Source organism: Bos mutus, chromosome 1 (genome assembly GCF_027580195.1).
Source record: "Bos mutus isolate GX-2022 chromosome 1, NWIPB_WYAK_1.1, whole genome shotgun sequence".
Lineage (NCBI taxonomy): Eukaryota > Metazoa > Chordata > Mammalia > Artiodactyla > Bovidae > Bos > Bos mutus.
In genome coordinates this window covers 17,486,291-17,510,207 of record NC_091617.1, presented here as the reverse complement: position 1 = coordinate 17,510,207, position 23,917 = coordinate 17,486,291, and the positions used below count along the sequence as shown (strand labels likewise).

The following is a 23,917-nucleotide window of genomic DNA, read 5'->3' as shown; positions in this document are numbered from 1 at the left end:
TAACTTATATGCAGAGTACATCATGAGAAATGCTGGGCTGGAAGAAGCACAAGCTGGAATGAAGGTTGCTGTGAGAAATATCAATAACCACAGATATGCAGATGACACCACCTTTATGACAGAAATTGAAGCAGAACTAAAAAGCCTCTTGATGAAAGTGAAAGAGGAGAGTGAAAAAGTTGACTTAAAGCTCAACATTCAGAAAACTAAAATCATGGCATCCGGTCCCATCACTTCATGGCAAGGAGATGGGGAAACAGTGGAAACAGCGTCAGACTTTATTTTTTGGGGCTCCAAAATCACCATAGATGGTGACTGCACCCATGAAATTAAAAGACACTTATTCCTTGGAAGGAAAGTTATGACCAACGTAGATAGTATATTCAAAAGCAGAGACATTACTTTGCCAACAAAGGTCGGTCTAGTCAAGGCTATGGTTTTTCCAGTGGTCAAGTATGGATGTGAGAGTTGAACTGTGAAGAAAGCTGAGCACTGAAGAATTGATGCTTTTGAACTGTGGTGTTGGAGAAGACTCTTGAGAGTCCCTTGGACTGCAAGGAGATCCAACCAGTCCATTCTAAAGGAGATCAGTCCTGATGTTCTTTGGAGGGAATGATGCTAAAGCTGAAACTTCAATACTTTAGCCACCTCATGTGAAGAGTTAACTCATTGGAAAAGACTCTGATGCTTGGAAGGATTGGGGGCAGGAGGAGAAGGGGACGACAGAGGATGAGATGGCTGGATGGCATCACTGACTTGATGGACATGAGTTTGAGTGAACTCTGGGAGTTGGTGTTGGACAGGGAGGCCTGGCGTGCTGCAATTCATGGGGTTGGAAAGAGTCAGACATGACTGAGCTACTGAACTGAACTGAATCCATATTAAGTACATCTGTAAAGTAGGTAATTGAAAGATGTCATTAACGTCACTGCAAGCCTAATTGATATTTAGAAAACATATGTTCTGCAAGAACATCGGATGGATGAATTTATCAAATCTGATGTTAATACAGTAAGTTGGTCTCTTACTAAGACCTACCTATGGTGCAGCAGAAAACACTGAATTTCTAGCTAAAGATACCTTTTACCTGTAACATTGTTAGGATAGAGGTTACCCATTGGTGACATGTCCAACGATAGAGTATGTGTAGGTAAAGGTTGAAGTCTTGTTTAGCAGGGAATGGGAAAATTGACTGCTACAGATTTTTTTTTTTTTATGATATGGTAGGAAAAAAAAGATTAAAATAGAGTTATCAAGAAGCAGCAAAATCAAGGTGCAGTTTAGATATGGGAGAGGCTTTAATATTTTCACCCAGATACAATGTAATGCACAGACTCAGAACTTTAGAAGCAGACAGACAGTACCTTGGAGAGTCCTCATGAAGCCCAGGTAACTGGCCAGACTACAAATCAGGGTCCTCACCTCTAGGCTCCCAGCTTTCTCAGTGTGAGTTTGCGCTCATTCTGGTATGATGGGTATTTCACATTAGGCTCAATTCATTAATACTCATTCTCCCTGGGCCTCCCTGTCTCCCAAACGATTTTGACTGCCTTTGTGGCTGACAGTTTATCTCCATTCATCCAAGAACTTTCAGTGTTTGTGTTTGTACAAAGTTAGTCTTTTAATCTGATTAACGACAGTTGTCTCTTCCATTCTGCACACACATTGCACTTTTTCACTTAGAGATTCTGGATGTTTGTGGCTCATTCTAACCCTCACAATTAAGGTCATTTCCTGGAGGCTTCTACTCATTCAGGGGCAGGAAATCACCCTAGTCAGGGCTCATGAATCTATGAGGAAGCTACCTTTTTCTGACCTAATCCAGAAATGTTGGAGTATAATTACATAAAGAGGTGACATCCTTCAGGCAGATGAAGAAATTAACACATTCTCGGACCCAGGAATATTGATGTTTATTTTCTACCTCCTCCATCCACTCTCATTTCTCCTGGGGCACTGCTCTAAGGATGGCTGCTCTAGAGGGAGAAGACAAATCCTAGAATTCTACATGCACTTTGTCAAATCATACTACAAGAAGAGCATTAGACATGGTTGATTCTTAGTTCTAAGTTTTAGTTACGATTGGCGTGAAAACGGACTTCTGTGGTGGCTGGGTGGTTAAGAATCTCCCTGCAGTTCAGGAGACCTGGGTTCGATCCCTGCGTTGGGAAGAGTCCCCGGAGGAGAGCATGACAACCTACTCCAGCATTCTTGTCTGGAGAATCCCACGGACAGAAGAGCCTGGCAGGCTGCAGTCCATAGGGTCGCACAGAGTGGGAGACAATTGAAGTGACTCAGCAGCAGCACCAGCATCAAAACAGATCTGACTTGAGAACTAAAGAAACCTTTTAAGCTAATTCACAGCGAGGTGCTGACATATGAATTTCAAAGAGTACACTTTTTAGTTTGTAACTCCAGATCTATTGATACATGCTCTTTTTTTTTTTTGACACTGATGACTTAATGACAATAAATATTGTCCTAAATGACTGACAACCAGCACAAATCATATAGTAAAAGCTCATTTTATACCTTTAAAAATGCTTACCTTGTGAATAGGTGGAAATTTTGATTTTTGTGTATGTGGGAAACATAATTCTTGATGTAAGACTCTAATGAAAATGAGTTTTAATTGTACTTTATTTTTATACATGACTTTCATGGGAAAATTACTGGACAGTTTATAGTGTTATAAACAGTGGGGACGTTTCCCTGCTGGGAGGATTTAGGGAGGCCACCTGGAATGGGATGCACAGGATCTGCCAGGGTCACCTCATTGGGGAAGTGAAGTCACACTCACCCGTACACGCAGTGGGCGGCCGACACCAGCCAATCCCTGCTCACCAGAGAAGCTCCGCAGACCTGTTGATCGTCGAAATACAGAGCAACGACCCAAGGCCAGGCTCCTTCTCTGGAGTCATTTCCTCCGACAATCTTCGGGCTAACTTCTTGAGTCACCAGTTTTTTCCCACATGCTATTAAGATAATTGAAGAAAGAGCCTCTAGTTAATTTCGGTGAATTTCCTCTGATCCTGAAAATTGAATGGGCCACTACAAAATAATTTAAGGTGACACCAACTCCAGGACATTACACTGAAGGCTTGAAGGAGAACAAGAGGAAATATTTACTTACATTTGTAGTTACATTGTAGCAGAATCAGTGAATCCTCTAAGCACTGTTGGCTGTAATAGAAGAGCAACTATATTTAAAAAATGGTGCACATAACATTTCAAACAAAACATAGTATTATAGGTTATCCTATTTTTCCTCTTTAGTAAAATGGGCTTTTAAATATGTCATACGCAAAATGTAGGGAGGTTGAAACGTACAGCAGAGAATCTTCAATTGAAAGTCAAATAAAGCTGAGTTTGAACCTTTAACTCTGCAACGCAGGTGATTTTAGATAAGTTGCTCCATAGCCCTGAGGCTCAGTTTTAATATCCATTAGTTGGGGTATAGTACCGTATTGGAGTTTTGTGAGAAATAAAGAAATATTTGCAATGGAATTACTATTGTGCATTATACAGAATAAGTATTCCATAAACCATGCCAACTGTTAGCTTCTGTGAATCAACCTTGGATTTCATCATTCTATAATACAGAATATGCCTCAGTGCCCAACACTGTGTGTGAGGCTGTGTACTTATTCAGGGAATTCAATGAATAAATCATAGGTCCTATTTTCAAAGGAGACAGATGTGTAAACAGGCACATAAAGTGCAGGCATAAATAATTAAAAACTCACTACCTGTTCAAATATTTGGACACTGACTTTTTCAAAGCCAAGAATTCTCGTTTAAAGAAATTAAAAGAAAAATTGTTTTAAAATGTTATACTTACCAACCACTAGAGATCAGTATAATACAAGGAATTAAAGAGCTTGCCAACACTTTTTCCTGATGCAGCTATGTAGCTATCGCTTATGTTAAAACACACATGTGCATATAATTTTAAGTTTCTATTTAAATATTTAACACCATATCTTGTGCACAGTGTTTAGATGCTTGTAATTTTAGAAAAGACCAAATCAAAAAACACGAAAAATGACCCAAGATCCATGTGAGATAATAAGCACAATCAGAGCAATTCAATGTTTCTGGAACATACACGGTAAGTATTTGATCACAGGCATTCATGTTGTCTAATGGACAAATTCTTTAGACATATTCAATTGCAATATAAGGAAATGTATATTTTATTAATAAGCAACGTGCATGTAGGTATATCTATCTATCTATAGATGTATCTATATGGCTTCCCTGATAGCTCAGTTGATAAAGAATCTGCCTGCAATGTGGGAGACCTGGGTTCAATCCCTGGATTGGGAAGATCCCCTGGAGATCCCCTGGAGAAGGGAAAGGCTACCCACTCCAATATTCTGGCCTAGAGCATTCCATGGACTGTATAGTCCATGGGGTTGCAAAGAGTCAGACACGACTGAGCAAATTTCACTTTCTGTAGATATATCAGTATGCATTCAACATTCCCCAAAGAAGAAGCCTCAGTTAACTCTCCTTCTGTTATCCACCTAGGGTTAAGAGATAGGCAGTTTTTAGGATATTTTCCACGATGATGTCCCGTCTCATCCAAACTTACCACATCTACGATACTCATCGATAAAAACTGATATTCAAAATGGATTCTATTCTTAGGTGTTAAAAAATACTTAATGTTATGTTGTCTGTATAAAATGGATGGATTTCTTTTCAGCAAGCACAGAAAAGTTTTTGGCTAACTTAACAACCAGAAAATTAAAGTGAACTTAGCACCTCATTCTTCATGTGTTTTGCTTAACCAAACTTTTCCTACACAAGCATGTATGTACTCTCAGAATAGAGCAGTAAGAGGCTTCATTTCCAGTCAGAGTGAGCAGTGAGTCCATTTGTTGAGGTACATTTAGAGAGATTAGAGAAAAATAGAGTAACTGTTCTGGTCTTCGGTCCTGGTGTCAGAACTAGGTTAGCCCCCTCTATGGGAAAATAGTCAATGCCATGATGCTGTGGCTTACTCCCAGTCCAGTGGGGCAACATTGGGATACAAATGGATGTCTCTATCTGCTGTGTTGACAAAGTGAACTAAATTCTCTCCCTATATTTGCCCAACAACACTGGCCCTTTTTCTTTCTTTTTCCTTTCTAGAACTGTTATTTAAAGTAAGATGCTGCCTTGGAGCATTCACAGTATAGTAGGGTAGAGTGGATAGTGGAAGGCTTAAAATCTCATGTTGCCTCCAGCTTCGTGAATGTGTCCAAGTCACTTATCAATACCAGGCTTGTTTCCTCAACCTTAGAGTGGAGAAGTACCACCTAAGTCACAGAGCTTTTATATGAACTGGAAATACCCTCTGTAGCATTGTAATGTTTAATTGAGATGCAGAATGTAATTGAGATGCAGAAGATGCAGTTTCGATCCCTGGGTCAGAAGATTCCCTGGAGTAAATAATAGCAACCCACTCCAGTATTCTTGCCTGGAAAATTCATTCTTGCCTGGACAGGGGAGCCTGGCAGGCTACAGTCCGTGGGGTCACAAAGAGTTGGACATGATTGAGCGACTGAGGGGTAAAGTGTTGATAAGCACTCTACATCCTGTATCTAGAACACATTCTCAACCAACATGTATCAAATCAAAATTTGCTTATCTAGGACTAGCAGACAAAGAAAAAGGAAGCCTAGTACTGGAAGTAGCGCAATTCTACGTTTCCAGTTATATCAGGTCAAGTTGCTTCTGTAGTTAGAAGAATCATCCTCCTTGATATCCTCTTCTTTTTCTTATTTTTTTATTTTGACCACTAATGAAAGAGCATTTTCAAAACATCAGATTACACGGGGGCAATAAACCTGTCTCTTCAAAAAATAAATAAGTATATTAATAAATTAACTAAGTGCAAATATATCTGATTTCCTGCCAACCCAGTATATGTGGCTAATCAAGAAAGAGATTAAGAATGCCCTGGCTTATTGATGTGCTGAAAGTTTCAAGTATCTCTGTCTATAAATGGTATCTCTTTCAAATAACACAAACCTACATACAATTGAGACATCAATGTACAATGATCCTGGTATTTTGTTGGTAAGCATAGAATAACCTAGTTTTATTTTAAACATGCATATAATTAATATGAAAATATTTACTATTTTTCCCTTTTTTCCTAACTCATCCTTAAATATTTGTAAAATATAAATGAGAGGCATTCTCAACATACAAGCTGCTCAACATCTGTAATGGTAATGTAAATTTAGACATGCCTTATAAAAAGGAAATCTATGAAAGGAGATCTTGTGGATTCTTTGCTTCACCCCCAATGAGACTAATAATATCAGCTAAGGCTGTGCAAGCATTCATATAAAGTATTCAACTGCAAAGTACTTTGGTACTAAAAGTACTCCTTTAACAATTTGTTTTACTGGTTGAACTTACAGAAATGGCAACTTTTCATGAATAGCTGAATAATTATATAATTTCACTTTTCACCATTTAATACGTTAAACCAAAAACTACAACCTACTGTACCAGCAATAATGTCTTAAATTCTTGTAGTTATAGTCTTTTCTTAAAGTTACTTTCTCCACCCACCCACAAGCTGGCCTTTAATGGAGCTGTAAAATTTGAAGCCAATTCAACTGAAGTTATCATTAATGCCCAAACAGAAGAAATGACATAATCTAAGCTAAAACAGATATTTGAATACAGGAAAGATGCTGCTTTTAAAACATGAGTAAAAGCAAACCTAATTTTAAAGAGTAAAAGAGAAATGCAGACACGACTTAGAGTCTGGATTCCTTCAGTTAATATCCATGTTCTGTTTACTAAGAAAAGGCTTCTCAGGTTGCTCTAGTGGTAAAGAACTCCCCTGGCAATCCACTCCATTATTCTTGCCTGAAAAATCTCACAGGCAGAGGAGTCTGGTAGGCTACAGTCCATAGGATCACAAAGAGTTTGACAACTGAAGCAACTTAGCATGAACACATTTGCCAGGAAAAAGAATACTGTGCCTTTTGTTTTTCTTTCTTCTCTTTTGATGATACATACTGGCATCACTCTTTTCAGTCTGTCCAACATGTACTTATTTATCTCAACTCTCACAATTTAAGTCGCTCAGTCGTGTCCGACTCTTTGCAACCCCATGGACTATAGCCTATCAGGCTCCTCAGTCCATGGGATTTTCCAGGCAAGAGTGCTGGAGTGGATTGCCATTTCCTTCTCCAGGGGATCTTCCCAACCCAGGAATCGAACCCGGTCTCCCGCATTGCAGGCAGATGCTTTACCGTCTGAGCACCAGGGAAGCCTTCTATGGGATTTACTTTTTTTTATTTTATTTTATTTTTAAACTTTACAATATTGTATTGGTTTTGCCAAATATTGAAATGAATCCGCCACAGGTATACATGTGTTCCCCATCCTGAACCCTCCTGCCTCCTCCCTCCCCATACCATCCCTCTGGGTCGTTCCATTACTTTTTTTAAATCCAAGAATAGGGATAAAAAAGATATTGAAGTAAAACTTTTTGAATCTCTGGGTGCTATTTAGTTACTCTACAATACTTCATTTGACCATCTTACCATGTATATGGATTAGGTAATGTTATCCAATAGGATGGATTAGATACTGCTTGAAATTACCTGAATAACAAAGAGTTAAATACCTTTCAAAATTATATGGCCAATATGCGATGGCTTCAAAATCTGAATGGCTTTGAAATCTATTATTTGGTCCATGTACATCTCATCAAAGAACACATTTTGTAACCTACCTTGGCGTTAGTATTAAGCTGCCATTAGGTGCTGTGTTTAAATTTACATATGGTCCACCTCCAGTAGAAAAGGTTGGCACGGATGAGTTTCCAGTCCTAGGGAAAAACCCATGAACAAAATAAAAATACAAACAAACAAACAAAAACATACAAATTAAACTACTAGTTATTTAATGCTGTGGATATTGAAGTAAACTATGAAATTCCTGACAAAGAGATTAACATTTTAATACTCAACTTCAAGTGTTTTAATGTTTAAAAGAAGTTATAGATCTGTAGAAGAATTACTCACAATGACATAAATGTCATTTTAATGTTTGCATAATACTTCTGGTTCTTATTTGCCTGCTCATATATATTATTTAACTGAGTTAAGATCAGTGCATACATCACTTGAGTGTCTGAGTTTGTCATTTGAGTTTTTCTATGTTGTCCAGAAAGTTCCATAATGGTCAATTATAATGACAACTTCACAGACTTGCTGCACCATAATTTATTAAACATTTTTTCCTGTTGAGTGTAATTCACTTTTTAAGAACGTGCACATTGTCTAAGAACGTAGAAAAAGGAGATCTTCAGTGTTTACTTTAGTCGCTCTGTTCTTGATATTTTATTCAATGCAAAGCCTATTAATAACTGTCTTAATTTAAAGTCAGAAGCTATGTGATTGTTCTAAAAGATGGAGTATGTAGCCTGGTCTTCTGAGTATCAACCAGGGAGCCAGAATGGGTTACACACCTTTATGTGACAAAAGACATTAAGTTACTGGCCTTTCTTGTCCTTGAAAGCCTATTATAGCCATTCTGTCAACTGTGAGCCTTCATGGATGATGTCTTTTAATTATCCACTCTTCCCTAGGCTTAGGCTGGAAACTTTTAGCTTCTAAGTTTTTAATATTTTTCCTGCCTTTTATTTATTCTAGATTTCAATCTTCATATAAACTATGCCTTTAGGCTAGAGACTTCCTGGTGCCTGCTCTCTCCTCCTGGCTGGCAGGGAGATGATGTGCTTCCTATCTTTTGGAATATCATTATGGACCCGCCCACTGCCTCTTCAAAAGACGGTCCAGTGTCTTCCCCGGACGATAGTCAATGCTGAACATTTCCTAACTCTGTACACAGAGGAGATTCCAAAGAAGACTCATGGCTGTTATGATCAGTAAGAGGAAAAGAACTAAGGAAAGGGTGTTTCCTCTCTCTTTCAGGTCAGACAATACCTTAAAGACTGAAAATGTCTAGTAGCTTTCATCCACTGAACAGAAAGCTGGAACAATGAAACTCCTATGTAATGTCCCAGAATTTAGCACTTGCACTTTTATTTTATAAACAAATGAAAGTAACTGAAGCACACAAATCAATGACCAGTCCTTTAATAAATCTAAAATGGATTTACCGAAGGGAAAATGAGTCTTAGTACTATTATTGCTAAAGTTTAATATATTCATTCCATGCAGGAAGAATAATTATTTTTTAAAGACTTATATAAAATATAGTTGTTATAGCTCAGAAAAGAAAACAGGAATAAAGACATCCAAAGAAAAGGAAAGCACTCACTTAAGAAGATAAACGCACCTCAGTGTTAACAGGAGTATTATCTATAATAACCAAAATATGGAAGCAACCTATGTGCCCATGAACAGATGAATGGATACAAAAGAATAAAATTTTGCCAACTGTGACAAAATGGATGGACCTAAGCAATCTGTTTAAGGCACTGATAAATTAACTCATAAATCAGGATCCACAAAATGAATATCACCCAGGGGCCTGGTCCATGTCACAAATCTAAATCTAAGTCAACCTGCACTTACAGGAAGTGCTTCACTGTCAAGAAAATGTAACACCAGTCATAATCCTCCAACTCAGGTTTAGTTGGCTCCACTCAGTTTCTCAGTCATGTCCAACTCTTTGCGACCCCATGGACTGCAGCACACCAGGCCTCCCTGTCCATCACCAACTCCCGGAGTTTAACCAAACTTATGTCCATTGAGTCGGTGATGCCATCCAACCATCTCATTCTCTGTCGTCCCCTTCTCCTCCTGCCTTCAATCTTTCCCAGCATCAGGGTCTTTTCAAATGAGTTAGCTCTTCACATCAGGTGGCCAAAGTATTGGAGTTTCAGCTTCAACATCAGTCCTACCAATGAACACTCAGGACTGATATCCTTTAGAATGGACTGGTTGGATCTCCTTGCATTCTAAGGGACTCTCAAGAGTCTCCTTCAACACCACAGTTCAAAAGCATCAATTCTTTGGTGCTCAGCTTTCTATATAGTCCAATTCTCACATCCATACATGACCAGTGGAAAAACCATAGCCCTGACTAGATGGACATTTGTTGGCAAAGTAATGTCTCTGCTTTTTAATATGCTGTCTAGGTTGGTCATAACTTTCCTTCCAAGGAGGAAGTGTCTTTTAATTTCATGGCTGCAATCACCATCTGCAGTGATTTTGGAGCCCCCCAAAATAAAGTCAGCCACTGTTTCCACTGTTTCCCCATCTATTTGCCATGAAGTGACAGGACCAGATGCCATGATCTTAGTTTTCTGAATGATGAGCTTTAAGCCACTGTTTTCACACTCCTCTTTCACTTTCACCAAGAGGCTCTTTAGTTCTTCACTTTCTGCCTTAGCTGGCTCACCTTACCCTAGAAAATAGGACCTGGTAGCCTATAAGCCTATAAGGAAATCCTTGGTCTTTTAGCCGGTGGTACCCTGTTTCTCCCTTGCCTCTTCTAACATTCTATAAAACTCACTCTTGCCCAAAATCCCTCAGTAATAGTGCTCCACCGCTTGTGAGGCATTGTCCCCTCCTATCTATGGGCTATTTTTTCTTGAATGCATGTGTATGTGCGTGCTCAGTCATGTCTGACTCTTTGAAACCCCATGGACTAGCCTGCCAGGCTCCTCTGTTCATGGGATTCTCCAGGCAAGAATACTGACGTGGGTGGTCATTTCCTTCTCCAGAGGATCTTCCTGACCCAGGGATCAAACCCGCATCTCCTGCGTCTCTTGCATTGCAGGTGGATTCTTTATCACTGAATCACTGGGGGAAGTCCTTCTCCTTAAATAAAGGACATCAACTTGTTATTAAATTGGTTTAGTTTTGTCATTTTACAGTGACTACATGGGGGAACATTTAGAAGAGTTAGTCATTAAAAATACACATTGAGGTTGTGGAGTTAAGGCTTCCTTTGTCTCTGGCTGCTTTTAGTCTATTGCTTAGTTGTCTTTTAAAGATAGATCCTGAGGGGATGTATTAATTTCTGTGGAAATTCAAAGCAAAGTCTAAGCAAAATGAAACTGAAAAAAATATTGAAAAATATTTATAAATCAGTTTTTAATCTAATATCTGTTTATCACACATCTACCACTGGCACTGCACTGTGGTGGGATTTTCAGTTACATTTTTAACACAAGCCTATTCTAGAAGAAAGAAGACTAGAGGCAAAGCGTTAAGGATGAAGAATATTTAGTAAATGCTGAATGTTCTACCTGGGATTCTCAAGTACTGTTCCATAGTTATGTTTTCACGAGCTGGCTGAGAAAAATAGATTATGTATGTATGTGGACAAAATGACACACGTCAAGCTTGTATTCTAAGCTTGCGTTCTAAATTTGTAAACTCAAACTGTATATGAGGGAAAAAACTGCAGTTAATGGTGCATGTATATTGTTTTGGGTTACTCAGAACAACTGGGTAAAACATTCTTTTGGAAAAAACTTCTAAAGTACTCACATAATTCATTTTTATTGTAAATACTGATATCAGCAACCTAAGGGTGGTGTATAGAGCCCATTGGTTCATACAAACATTTCCAGGCATCAGTGCTGGATATTAAAAGTTAGAATTTAATATGAGAGAGAGTATCTGCATTTCTAACCCTGCCAAGCTGAACTCACCTTTTTCAAACCAAACACGATGTCTTCCAACTGGTATTCACAATAAACAAAATATAAGCAGCAGAGGAAGTTTATGATAAACTATTTCTTATTTTAGAAAATGATGGAGATGATAAGGATACATTTAAAATATCCTTGGCAAAATAAAATGTTGGCAACCATATGTTAAGTCACTATTTAGTTCATAGAAACAAAATCTCAGAACTGAGCAGTTGAACTGTTGAGAATATATTATATTAAGTTCTTTAATTAAAGCATGTAACTGAGGCACTCCCTGACTCAGTTTCCTCTTTGCAAGAAAACTAGTTGTTCACATTTAGAGAGGCATTCTGTCAAGATTACAACTGGAGTTTGCATTTTTTTTTTAATTCTGAAAAGGTCCCAGCTCTGCAGATTTAGATAACTCTGTGCATATTTGCATAACTGTTTGAAATCTGCAGTTTGGTGCCACATAAAAATGCATCTACATAGCATCACCTTGATGACATGGTAATGCCTCCTGACTGCCTATTTCTAAGACTTTATTACCATTTTTATACTTTGTGCACCCTCAAAGGGCTCCCCTGGCTTCAGGGGAACCTTATTCTCTGTGAGAAAAGAAGCATATAAATGCAACCCACCATCATTATTTTTGAGGTCATATATGGAGTATAAAAATACACTCAGAGAGGAATTCTAGAGAGAAAAAGAAGCCTATCCCAAGGTGTCTTGCACGGTATTAAATCTTCTGCCTCTCTTCTCAGGTCCCTTGGAGGTTTCCTCTCTTTTGTCACCCTCCTTAGACTGTGTATGCTGTGATAAGAATTCCTCCCTGAAGCTGGAGCTTAGGTAGGGATGTTTTAAGCTTTGGACTCACTAAAGCTGCAAAGAATAATAACAAATGTTGCAAATGCTGCAGTCAGGCACTGTAGCTCATTTCACACCCCAAAAGGTTTAAGTAACGAATGGAACCAGATGGGATTAGTTTGAAAATGGTTTAGGAGAAGAATGGGCCTTCCCTTTCAATGGGAGGGAAAGAGGGGGATCGATTTGGCAGGACAGAAGGTAGGAGAGAGCATTTTAATAGGCAGGGGAAGGGTGAATGAAAGGAATTTGAGGCAATGGATGGCAAACCATCCCACTAGGAGAGTGGGGACAGGTTGGCAATTCCATAAGCATCATGACTGAATTGGACACATTGTAACTAAAATAGCTTATTCATTTAACACATTTATAACAACTCACCTAGCACTTACCCAGCCATATGTTAGCTCTTAGAAAACAAGTAAGCTTTATTAATTTTAGATTTTCTGATCTCAACTCGAAATTTCATGACACACAAAAGGGAAAAAAAATTTTCTTCCCCTGATCAATTTACCCCTTTGTACAAGCTACTGTATTAAGAAGCAGAGAGAAATGGATAGGGTCAGTCTGGTAGCCACTCTCTACCATATTAATGGTATTTGCAAAGAGACAAACTCCTGGTATTTCCTACTAAAAACCAAAAACATGGCTGAGAGAAGTGATACTTCGATCATGGGAGAGGGGATCTCTGTGGACAGCATCTTGGATAAAATTATCTTAATCCCTTGTACTATATTCTTGATTCAATTGTAACATTGTTTTCTCAGTCATTGCCATTTATTTATCTTTGAATAAGAGGTATATGATATACATCTCCATGTTTACTATAAATTTTTCTTAGTGCATGCTTTTTAATGCCTTACTACATTTTAAGGTCATACATGCAAAATTTCCTTTAGAATTGAGGGTTCTTCCTATGGATGGAACTGGTATTATTCAACTTATCTCATAATTAAAATTATGCGGTTTTTAATGTTTTCTTTTTGGCATGGATTTCCAGGAAATCTAAAACACATGTATGAGTAATTGTGGTGACTCTGTATATTGTATCTATTTGGTTCCTTCTTTCTTAGACCTTATTTACTTTTCTAGTGTATTAACTTTACCACATATACTCTGTTATAAGTCAATGCAGTTTCTTTTGAAAAGATAAGAGTGTAAAGAAAAGAAGAGAGAATGGAAGGAAATAGAGATGAAAAGTTGAGGGAAATAAGGAAGTGAAGACGAAAGCAAAAAAAAATATGGAAGAAAGAAAGAGAAAGAGGAAGGTATAATTAAAGGAAAGGAGAAAAAAGTATAGTATCCCACTTGATTTCATCAATTTAATCCAAAATTGTCCTTGATCTCAAAAAATATACCATGTTGTTTACAGTTTGATCAGTTGGAAATAATTTTTAGGAGGGAGGCTAAATGAACAAGGAGCTTCCCTGTTGGCTAAGTGGTAAAGAACCCGCCTGCCAAAGCAGGAAATGCAGGTTCCATCCCTGGGTAGAGAAGATCTCTGCAGAAGGAAATGGCCACCCAGGCCAGTATTTTTGCCTGAGAAATCCCATAGACAGAGGCGCCTTGGTGGGCTACAGTCAGTGGCCTCACAAAAGAGTTGGACACGACTTACGGCTGACTGAATAACAACAACAGAATGAACAAGAAAATGCTTGTTATTCATTCAGGGAATGATAGTTTTCTCCTGCCTTTATCTGTTTCTATTTTAGAATATAGACACCTTCCTCTCTCTCTGCAACAACAGTATTTAAGGGAATGGTGAAAGATATTTTGGTTTAGGGAAAACTATAATATTTGTTATTTTTATGCAATCATCTTTAAGTGAAGAAAAAAGCCTTCAATTAAAAAAGCAGAAACAGCAACAAAAACCAAATGAAAAACCCTCAACTCTGCAACAGGCTTTTGTAGACTAGACAACTGAGTTGCAGAAAATTTATTGGTAGATGATTCACAGTTGACCAGAAGAAATTTTATCTCTTTATGTGTATAATTATATTCTCAGCAATTTCCTTGCCCCATAAATTTCTCTGGGTTGCAAAATACCCATTCAAGTTTAAGTCAAAATAAAAGTTAAAGACAACAAAGAGTTTGCTCCCTAAATTGAATTAATAAAAATAAGTGATTTCTTATAAAAGAATCCTTGATTTTCCGATAATGTGCTTTCAAATACTTACTAGGGTACATCAGGAATGAATTTTTCCCAAGCAAGCAATAATACCAACCTGTGTTTGTTGAAATCTTAGCCTTGATTTTTTTTCTTTTTTCTAAAAAAAAAAATACCATTTTAATGATGTCCTACTTATAGTGGTCTTTTTAAACTCTAATTTGATCTACTGAGTGAAAAGTTTTCCAGAGAAGTTAAAAGAGGTTAGTGTCAGAATGAAAAGCTGAGGAATCCCCTGGATTAAGCCAGAGTTGACCTGCACACAGGGAAGCTAAACCTGCATGTTGGGGCTTCCGGGGTGGTGCTGGTGGTAAAGAACACAGCTGTCAATGCGTGAGAAGTAAGAGAGGAGGGTTTGATCCCTGTGTCGGCAAGATCCCTGGAGGAGGACACGGCAACCCACAACAGAATATTTGCCTGGAGAATTCCATGGACAGAGGAGCCTGGCAGGCTACAGTCTACAAGGGTCGCAAAGAGTCAGATACGACTTAGCACACATGTTCTTAGTAGGAGAAAAAATGTTTAATTATTTTTAACTTTGTTTTTAATACCAGATGAAATCAAACTGCTAAACTTCAGAGATGTCTTGTATAATTTCTATGTTTTCTACTGAAACACATATACAAGGTTTCTTGGGTTCTTTTGATATGACAGTTCTACTTTCCTGTAGTAGGAATCATCCAGCGTTCTTGAAAGAACCAAGACTTCTGGCTCTTCCTCTAGCCAAAATTCCAGCCTGAGTTCTATGGAGCCCCTAACAATTCATGGTAACATGTAGCCAGTTTATAGTCTGAGGAGAAATAATGACATCTTTATTTTTACTAACTTGTAATTGAAACACAGTCTTATTTCTGCTACAAATGTAGGTGACTAACCACAATATTATTAGCAGCACATATAATTTTGTCACCAAGACAAATTACACATATCTTCAGATCTTAGTGCATTCTTCTAAAAATATGACTTACGCTCATCTTTGATAGCACAGCAATCATTAGAATCACCAACATATCTTATTTACTCTCTTAAAAAAGAAATATATAATATCATACTATATTTTTAACACTTTGATAGCTTTTTCAATGAAATGAATTTCCTTCAAAATTATGTGTATTTTATTCTTTTGCAACTTAAAAATACGTACATAAGAAGAGGTTGGTAAGTTCCACCAGACTGCCAGAAATGTTCATGACACATAGAAGAAGGTTAAGGACAACCACACTTTGATAGTGACTCTCAAACTATACAGAGCATCAGAATCACCTTAAGGGCTTATTCAAATACAAATTGTCGGTCTCTGTTCTAGACTTTCAGATGGGTGGGTCTGAGGTGGGGCTCCAGAATGTAAATTTCTATACATGCATCCAGGTGGTTGTTACAGATGCTGCTAATTCTTTTTTATCGTATTTTTTAATTTAATTTTTATTTTATATTGAGGGATACTTGATTAGTTGATTTGCAATGCTGTGTTAGTTTCAGATATACAACAAAGTGATTCAGTTTTATACATACACTCATTCTTTTTCAGATTCTTTTGCCATGTAGGTTATTACAGAATATTGAATAGAGTTCCCTGCGTTATACAGTACATCCTTGTTGATTATCTATTTTACATATAATAGTGTGTATATGTTAATCCCAAACTCCTACTTTATCCCTCCCTTCAGCCTTTCCCCTTTGGTAACCATACGTTTGTTTTCAGAGTTTGTGAATCTCTTTCTGTTTTGTAAATATGATCATGTGTATCATCTTTTTAGTTTTCACATATAAGTGATATCATATAATATTTGTCTTTCTTAAAATTTACTTGATGGAGGTATAGTTGATTTATAAAATTCTGTTAATTTCTGATGTAAAGAAAAGTGATTCAGCTACTAATTTGATTTTAAAATGAAGCACTGGGAACCGATGACCTAGACCACCCTGAACCTGAATGTCTGGGAACATGACTGGGTGATTTTAATGAATCATCAGGTTTGGGAAGTGCTGATCCAGCTCTTGGGTATACTTGTTTTCATGCCCTTGCCCATAGCAGATATAATTACCTACCACTGTGTTTTCTACATCTTTGTGAGATGATATGCCTATTACAGATTAATCTTAGGAAGTTATAAATTATTATAGTTTGCTATTATTTTCTCTTTGCTTATTTTTAATTAATGTATTTCTCATTCTAAAACAGGAAAAAAAATAAGAGCTACAAATTTCAATTCAGGCAAATTATTAGCTTTTTAGCTTGGTCAGTTAAACCAAGTAAAATAAAATTTTTTTCACCATTTTGCCCATAGCCCCTCCTATCCAACTAGCCCACTGCCTCAACCATTCCACCCAAGGAACATAGCTAAGAATAAAATTAAAATTTTCTTGCATGTTGATCTTGTAAATTAAAATTTTAAAATAACAGAAAACATTTATTATTTTTTGTATAAAGTTAGCAAATTAAAAAATCATTTAAATTTGAGGTAGCAGTTATACTTTTTCTACTAATCCCTATATCTAATCTTTGCTGTTTTTTTGTGTTAAGGCTTTGCCTTCATAGTTGAAAATTTGGGGATAGTGACAGAAAATATGTACAACAACAGGAGCATTATTTGTCTACCAATTTCTTAAACTAATAGGAAACACAGATTCTATTTTCAATTTTCTATGAACCTATTTTTAGTGCTAAATTGTGAATACGAATTTGCTCTAGTGCTTACACAGGAAATTAAATTTTTTGGGCTCTAAAATCACTGCAGATGGTGACTGAAGCCATAAAATTAAAAGATGCTTACTCCTTAGAAGGAAAGTTATGTCCAACCTAGATAACATATTCAAAAGCAGAGACATCACGTTGACAACAAAGGTCCGTCTAGTCAAGGCTATGGTTTTTGCTGTGGTCATGTATGGATGTGAGAGTTGGACTGTGAAGAAGTCTGAGCGCCAAAGAATTGATGCTTTTGAACTGTGGTGTTGGAGAAGACTCTTGAGAGTCCCTTGGACTGCAAGGAGATCCAGCCAGTCCATTCTGAAGGAGATCAGCCCTGGGATTTCTTTGGAAGGAATGATGCTAAAGCTGAAACTCCAGTACTTTGGCCACCTCATGTGAAGAGTTGACTCATTGGAAAAGACTTGATGCTGAGAGGGATTGGGGGCAGGAGGAGAAGGGGATGACAGAGGATGAGATGGCTGGATGGCATCACTGACTCGATGGACGTGAGTCTGAGTGAACTCCAGGAGTTGGTGATGGACTGGGAGGCCTGGCGTGCTGGGATTCATGGGGTCGCAAAGAATCGGACACGACTGAGCGACTGAACTGAACTGAACTGATGTATGTGAAACGTTAATTAAAAAAAATATTTACCACTCACCTCCCAACATTTTTAAAACACCTCTGAAATGGGAGAACATTGAAGTAATTCTATTTCTTATTTTGGGTTTCAGAATGAGAGGGTCAATTAGATGTTTTTGATATTTGAACTGAAGGTATCTAGTACAAGACTACTATGGGATTTAAAAATTAACATCAGTTCCTCATGCGGATACATACAGCTAATTCTATTTTTAAAATGTTAGCATTTCCTAAATTTTTAGAGCTTTATAGACCTGATGACTTCTTGATTTTAATGCCTTAGCAGAGCACATCAACTGCATCGTTCATTTATTGGGTTAATAACAGGGTAGTGTGGTTTCCTAGGAAATATTCTAAAAATCACTGCTCAATATTTCTTTAACATTTATTCTTGCATCAGTCTAAAATGTTTTCTTTCATACTTTGATCAGAGACATGAAAATGTTATTCAAAATTCTTTTTACTTATGCAGCTGTCAATGGTGGGGAATGAAAATATTTCATTAAAAATAGGAAAGCTGATGAAATCTGCCTCATATAATTTACTAGAACCTGTGGGGAATTGCATTTTGTACCCTAACTGTGTAAATAATCTTGAGAGGCTACAGTGCCCTTTTAATAAATTGACTCTTAAATTACTTTCCTCTATATGAAACACATCATTTTAAACACACTAAGGTTTCTTTTGTTAGCATGCACCAACCTAGACAAATTCGCATTAAGGCTGTAACTTTCTTTCAATTACTAGAGCACTAGGGAGACTAGTTAATAAGTGCTGGTCCAAAGATTAAAGTCTTTGCAGAGATTACCTGACTCATTTCCGAAGAGAGCCAAGTGCCTGACCTCATGAAAAACATTGTATTGAAGGCAGTGGGGTGTACTACTTGCTTAACACACACTAAAAAAAAATCTAGTTCTCTGTCCCTCTCTGTGACTGTGATCCATTAGAAATGAGGTCAGTGAACTAGAGAGTAAAATCTGGCTGGAGGTAAAACCTTGTAAATAGATAGTATATGGTTATGTGGAATTGGCCATCATCTATACAGCTCAGGCCACTTTCTAGAAAGCTTTCCCTGATGTGCCCAAATTGAGTAGAGGTTCTCCTACAAGACATTGTATTTACCACAATATATTGTAATTCTCTATTTCTGTGTCTGTCTCTACCATATAAGCATTTAAAGTAAAAACTATTCTTATTTATCCGAAGACAAGACACATTATCATTGCCAATGCACAAACTTCTAATCTATGAGTAATCAAAATAATGTGTTTATATTAGCAACTGTTAGAAAAAATAATGAAGATAAATGTTCCCTTTCCAATATGCTCTTGCATGCAACTGGAGTCAGCTTTATGCTATCACTCAACATATTTTATTCAAATGCATTGAAAATATTTTTGCCAAAGAAGATCTTGATTACTTTCATCTTTCTAAAGGCTTCACCTTAACCCCAACATTGTCTCTTTGAGGGGACAGTTAGCTAAGGTTCACACACCACAGAGGAAAGAACACCTGTGTTGACAATCATATAGTGATACTTGGTAAACTGTAACACAAGCTCCTGTACAGTCAAAGCCCAATCATCCAGGGCATTTAGGTCCGTCAACTGTGGTCACAAGGTCAAGGAGCCAATCTCCTTAGCCTAAGCTGTACTAAGTTCCTGAGTCTATAAAACAGCTCCTCAGGACGACTATCAAATTGAGTAGTGGAAGCAACTGTGGAAAATTCTTAAAGAGATGGGAATACCAGATCACCTCACCTGGTTCCTGAGAAATCTGTATGCAGGTCAAAAAGCAACAGTTAGAACTGGACATGGGACAACAGACTGGTTCCAAATTGGGAAAGAAGTACGTCAAGGCTGTTTATTGTCACCCTGCTTATTTAACTTCTATGCAGAGTACATCATGAGAAATGCTGGGCTGGATGACACAAACTGGAATCAAGATTGCTGGGAGAAATATCAATAACCTCAGATACGCAGATGACACCACCCTTATGACAGAAAGCAAAGAAGAACTAAAGAGCCTCTTGATGAAAGTGGAAGAGGAGAGTGAAAAAGTTGGCTTAAAACTCAACATTCAGAAAACTAAGATTATGGCATCCAGTCCCATCACTTCATGCCAAATAGATGGGGAAACAATGGAAACAGTGAGAGACTTTATTTTTCTGGGCTCCAAAATCACTGCAGATGGTGATTGCAGCCATGAAATTAAAAGACACTTTCTACTTGGAAGAAAAATTATGACCAACCTAGACAGCATATTAAAAAGCAGAGACATTACTTTGCCAACAAAGGTCCGTCTAGTCAAAGCTATGGTTTTTCCAATAGTTATGCATGGATGTGTGTGTTGGACTATAAAGAAAGCTGAGTGCTGAAGAATTGATGCTTTTGAACTGTGGTGTTGGAGAAGACTCTTGAGAGTCCCTTGGACTGCAAGGAGATCCAACTAGTCCATCATAAAGGAAATCAGTCCTGGGTGTTCATTGGAAGGACTGATGCTGACGCTGAAACTCCAATACTTTGGCCACCCGATGCGAAGAACTGAGTCACTGGAAAAGACCCTGATGCTGGGAAAGATTGAAGGCAGGAGGAGAAGGGTACAACAGAGGATGAGATGGTTGGATGGCATCACTGACTCAATGGACACAAGTTTGAATAACTCTGGGACTTGGTGATTGACAGGGAGGCCTGGCGTGCTGCAGTCCATGGGATTGCAAAGAGTCAGACATGACTGATCAAGGGAACTGAACTGAGTGGAAGCAAATAACTTCCTAGGGCCTCACCTGCATGGACTCACTATTTATCTAAAAGCAACATTAAAGTAGGAATCTCGAGTCAGTGCCACTTATCCAGTGCTTTACTTGAAGTGAGGATATACAACTATCCATTTCAGAGTTTTGTTGCTTTTTCATCAAAAAACATTATGCCCCATAACCAACACCCCACCGACTCAATGGACATGAGTTTGAGCAAACTCTAGGTGATGGTGAAGGACAGGGAAGCCTGGTGTGCTGCAGTCAATGGGGTAGCAAGAGTCGGACATGACTGAGTGAATGAACTGAACTGATAGTAATTTTTTGAGAGTCATTAATATGGAATTATTACTTGAATTAAGTCTTGCAATCCTGCACATTTTCTTTCTCATGACAATAATACTTCTTCAAATTTTCCAAAAGAACTATCATGAATGGGTCAGGAAGACATAGCAAAAGCATGTTCTCTCCATTACCCATGTGATTAATTATAATTACATTATAATAGAGCATAAAATGGAATATTTCCTTTTGTTAAAGAAGACAACTTATGAACAATATTTAATGACATGAGAAATGTTCGTGCATAAATAGGTTACAAAACAGCTTATAATATGGTATTTTGCATGATTTTATAATATACTATTTCTGTATACTCATATTTATGTAATATTTCTTGAAAGATTATTAACTGTGGTTGTCTTTTTGAGAATGGGGTTAAACAAGATTTATGTTTTCTTCCTTTTGAGCATATGTATTTTCTAAATTCATGACTTCCACAAATTTTAAATTTCTTAATAAACCCAATTTGAAACCCATAAAAAAGCTTGAGAATAATTTGAGAGCTGAGTGGAATTACTTACCCTAGTCCCAGCAGCTGACACACATCATCTGAGATCTGGGTTGTCCAGTTCTCGGCACAGGCTACATGCCATATGCTTTGGATCCTGAACTGCACCAAACCACTGCTGTCTGTCGTGCCATTGAAGAGACGCACTAAAAAGATGAGATCATACACAGGGTCACTGTGACCCAAGCCAGTAAGCACATGTTGGACTCTTAAGCCAAATATGTAATGTTCTTAACATTTAGAGATTGATAGTGTATGATTTTTCTTAAGAACATGCTGGAAGTCTTAAGTTGAAAACGATAAGTTTGGTAGTATGAATTTTGCTTTTTCATGTGTTTATAAAGATGGAACTGGCAGAGATACGTAAGTTCCTTGCATATCAGTACAGCACATAAACAGAAAATAAAGCTATTTTGAAGAGCTTATCTTATAAGCATAGTTACCAAAAGAAGGAAAACAAATTCAAGAACAACTTAAAACATTTTTTTTTCTTACTTCTCTCTCCGGAAGGTATTTTCTTTGACCTTATTTTTCTGCTGTTTGGTTTCTGTCATTCCCCCTTCAACTGACAACCATTTTGGACAGAGTGTTAAGGCCATTAGTGGTTAGGTGGGAGACTGGGCTAAGAGAGTTAGTTTATCAAACAGATAAAATATCATCCATCGTAGTTTTTCCCGCAAATGCCATACAATAATTCTGAAAGTGTTTGCTACTGTTCACCATTTTTTCTGATGATAAAAAGAATAAAGGCATTGCCTGTAGAATTAGACAGACTTGGGTTGAAAACATAGCCCTAAGCCTTACTAGATGTGTAATCTTTTGCAACTACTTAACTCCTCCAAGCCTCAGTTTTCAGTGAAACAGAGTTAATTCCAATGATGTTAAGATCATTTTACAGCACTCCGTTACAGCACATGCACATCATAAATAGCTTTTACTATTTTTTTTTTTTTGAAATTATAAAGTAGGACAGAGTAAAAGTAGTCATTATTCCTAACGTAACAGAGAGCTGGAGGAGGGCTGGACAGGAGACTCAAGGCAGGAGGAGAATTAGATACTGAAGAATCAAGAATGCAAGGAAAAGTCTAAGAAAGTCCGTTATAAATGAGCATGAGGGGCCTCTGTGTGTAGGCAAGGTACAAAGTATAAGAGTAAGAGTGGTGGCTAGACTGGCTGGCATGCGCTGTTGTCTTTCTGAGGTATTTTATGCTCTTTACTTGAAAATGCTTTGTCCTAGACCTAAAGCTGGGCTTCCCAGGTGGCCATAGTGGTAAAGAGTCTGCCTGCCAATGCAGGAGACCTAAGAGGTGCAAGTTCGATCCCTGGCTCAGGAAGATCACCTGGAGAAGCAAATGGCAACCCACTCCAGTATTCTCGTCTCGGAAATCACATGGACACAGGAGCTTGGCAGGCTGCAGTCCATAGGGTCGCACAGAGTCATACACGACTGAAGCAACTTAACGCACACAGACTTAAAGGTATTAAATGTAGTCAACTTTAAACAGAAATAAGTTTGCGCGTTAGCATTTCTTATAACAAGAATTGTGGCAGAGGCACTAAAATCACCAGGAAATCATAACCCATAAGTACCAAGATATGTCCTAATAGATATAGTCATAATCTTCCTTTTGCATTTGTAGAATCCAAATGTAGAAATTAAGATGATCAAAGTTTTTCCTAAAAATAAAACGTACCACAGTGTGCTTCATCTGAGCCATCCTTACAGTGTGGAAAACCGTCACAGAGATTCACCAGCGGAATACACTCCCCATCCTTGCACTGAAAATTGTCTTCCTTGCAGGGTTCTATGCAGGGAAAAAATATGTATTGTATAGGATAGTGAAATGACAAATAGACCATTCTGGAGTACCCATCCCATTTTTGTCCCTTTAAACATCCATTCTTTGCCACAGTCCTTGGTTAACCTGACTTTGATATTGAATATGAGAAAACAATTCCTCCAAATGCTTTTGCAATAGTCCTGTCAAAGCTGGAGACATGGTTTAGTTAGAATATGAACAAAACCTTAAGTGTCTCTGCAGCAGAGGGCAGGGCAGTTCCAAGCGATGTGTGAGAGATTTTGGACATACCATCCCACACAGTCTCTGTGAATCTTATAAATTCTTCCAACCCAATGAATGTGAATGTACAAGTAACAACCACTGGAATGTTCACAAGTATAGAGAGATCTCCTGGTTTTACCAGCTAAATGATACCTCTAACCCTTTCTTACATAGAAATGTGGAAGCTGTCTTTCGGTGGAATCAAAGTTGTACCAAGCTGGAAATAGTTTAATTAAAGCATGGTCAGGTGGGAAAAAGT

General features: G+C 37.7%; 1 protein-coding gene across 2 annotated transcripts in view; it reads right to left on the bottom strand.

The window, feature by feature from the left end:
* Window positions 1-23,917, bottom strand: part of TMPRSS15 (transmembrane serine protease 15) — a 142,156-nt gene that overhangs the window by 28,091 nt on the left and 90,148 nt on the right. For both annotated transcript variants that reach the window (XM_005901870.2, XM_005901871.2), the window contains 5 exons: window positions 23,290-23,400; window positions 21,609-21,741; window positions 7,751-7,846; window positions 3,134-3,183; window positions 2,801-2,975 (listed from right to left, as the gene is read on the bottom strand). In XM_005901870.2, coding sequence (XP_005901932.2) covers window positions 2,801-2,975; window positions 3,134-3,183; window positions 7,751-7,846; window positions 21,609-21,741; window positions 23,290-23,400 — 565 coding nt within the window. The remainder of the gene's footprint in view (window positions 1-2,800; window positions 2,976-3,133; window positions 3,184-7,750; window positions 7,847-21,608; window positions 21,742-23,289; window positions 23,401-23,917) is intronic.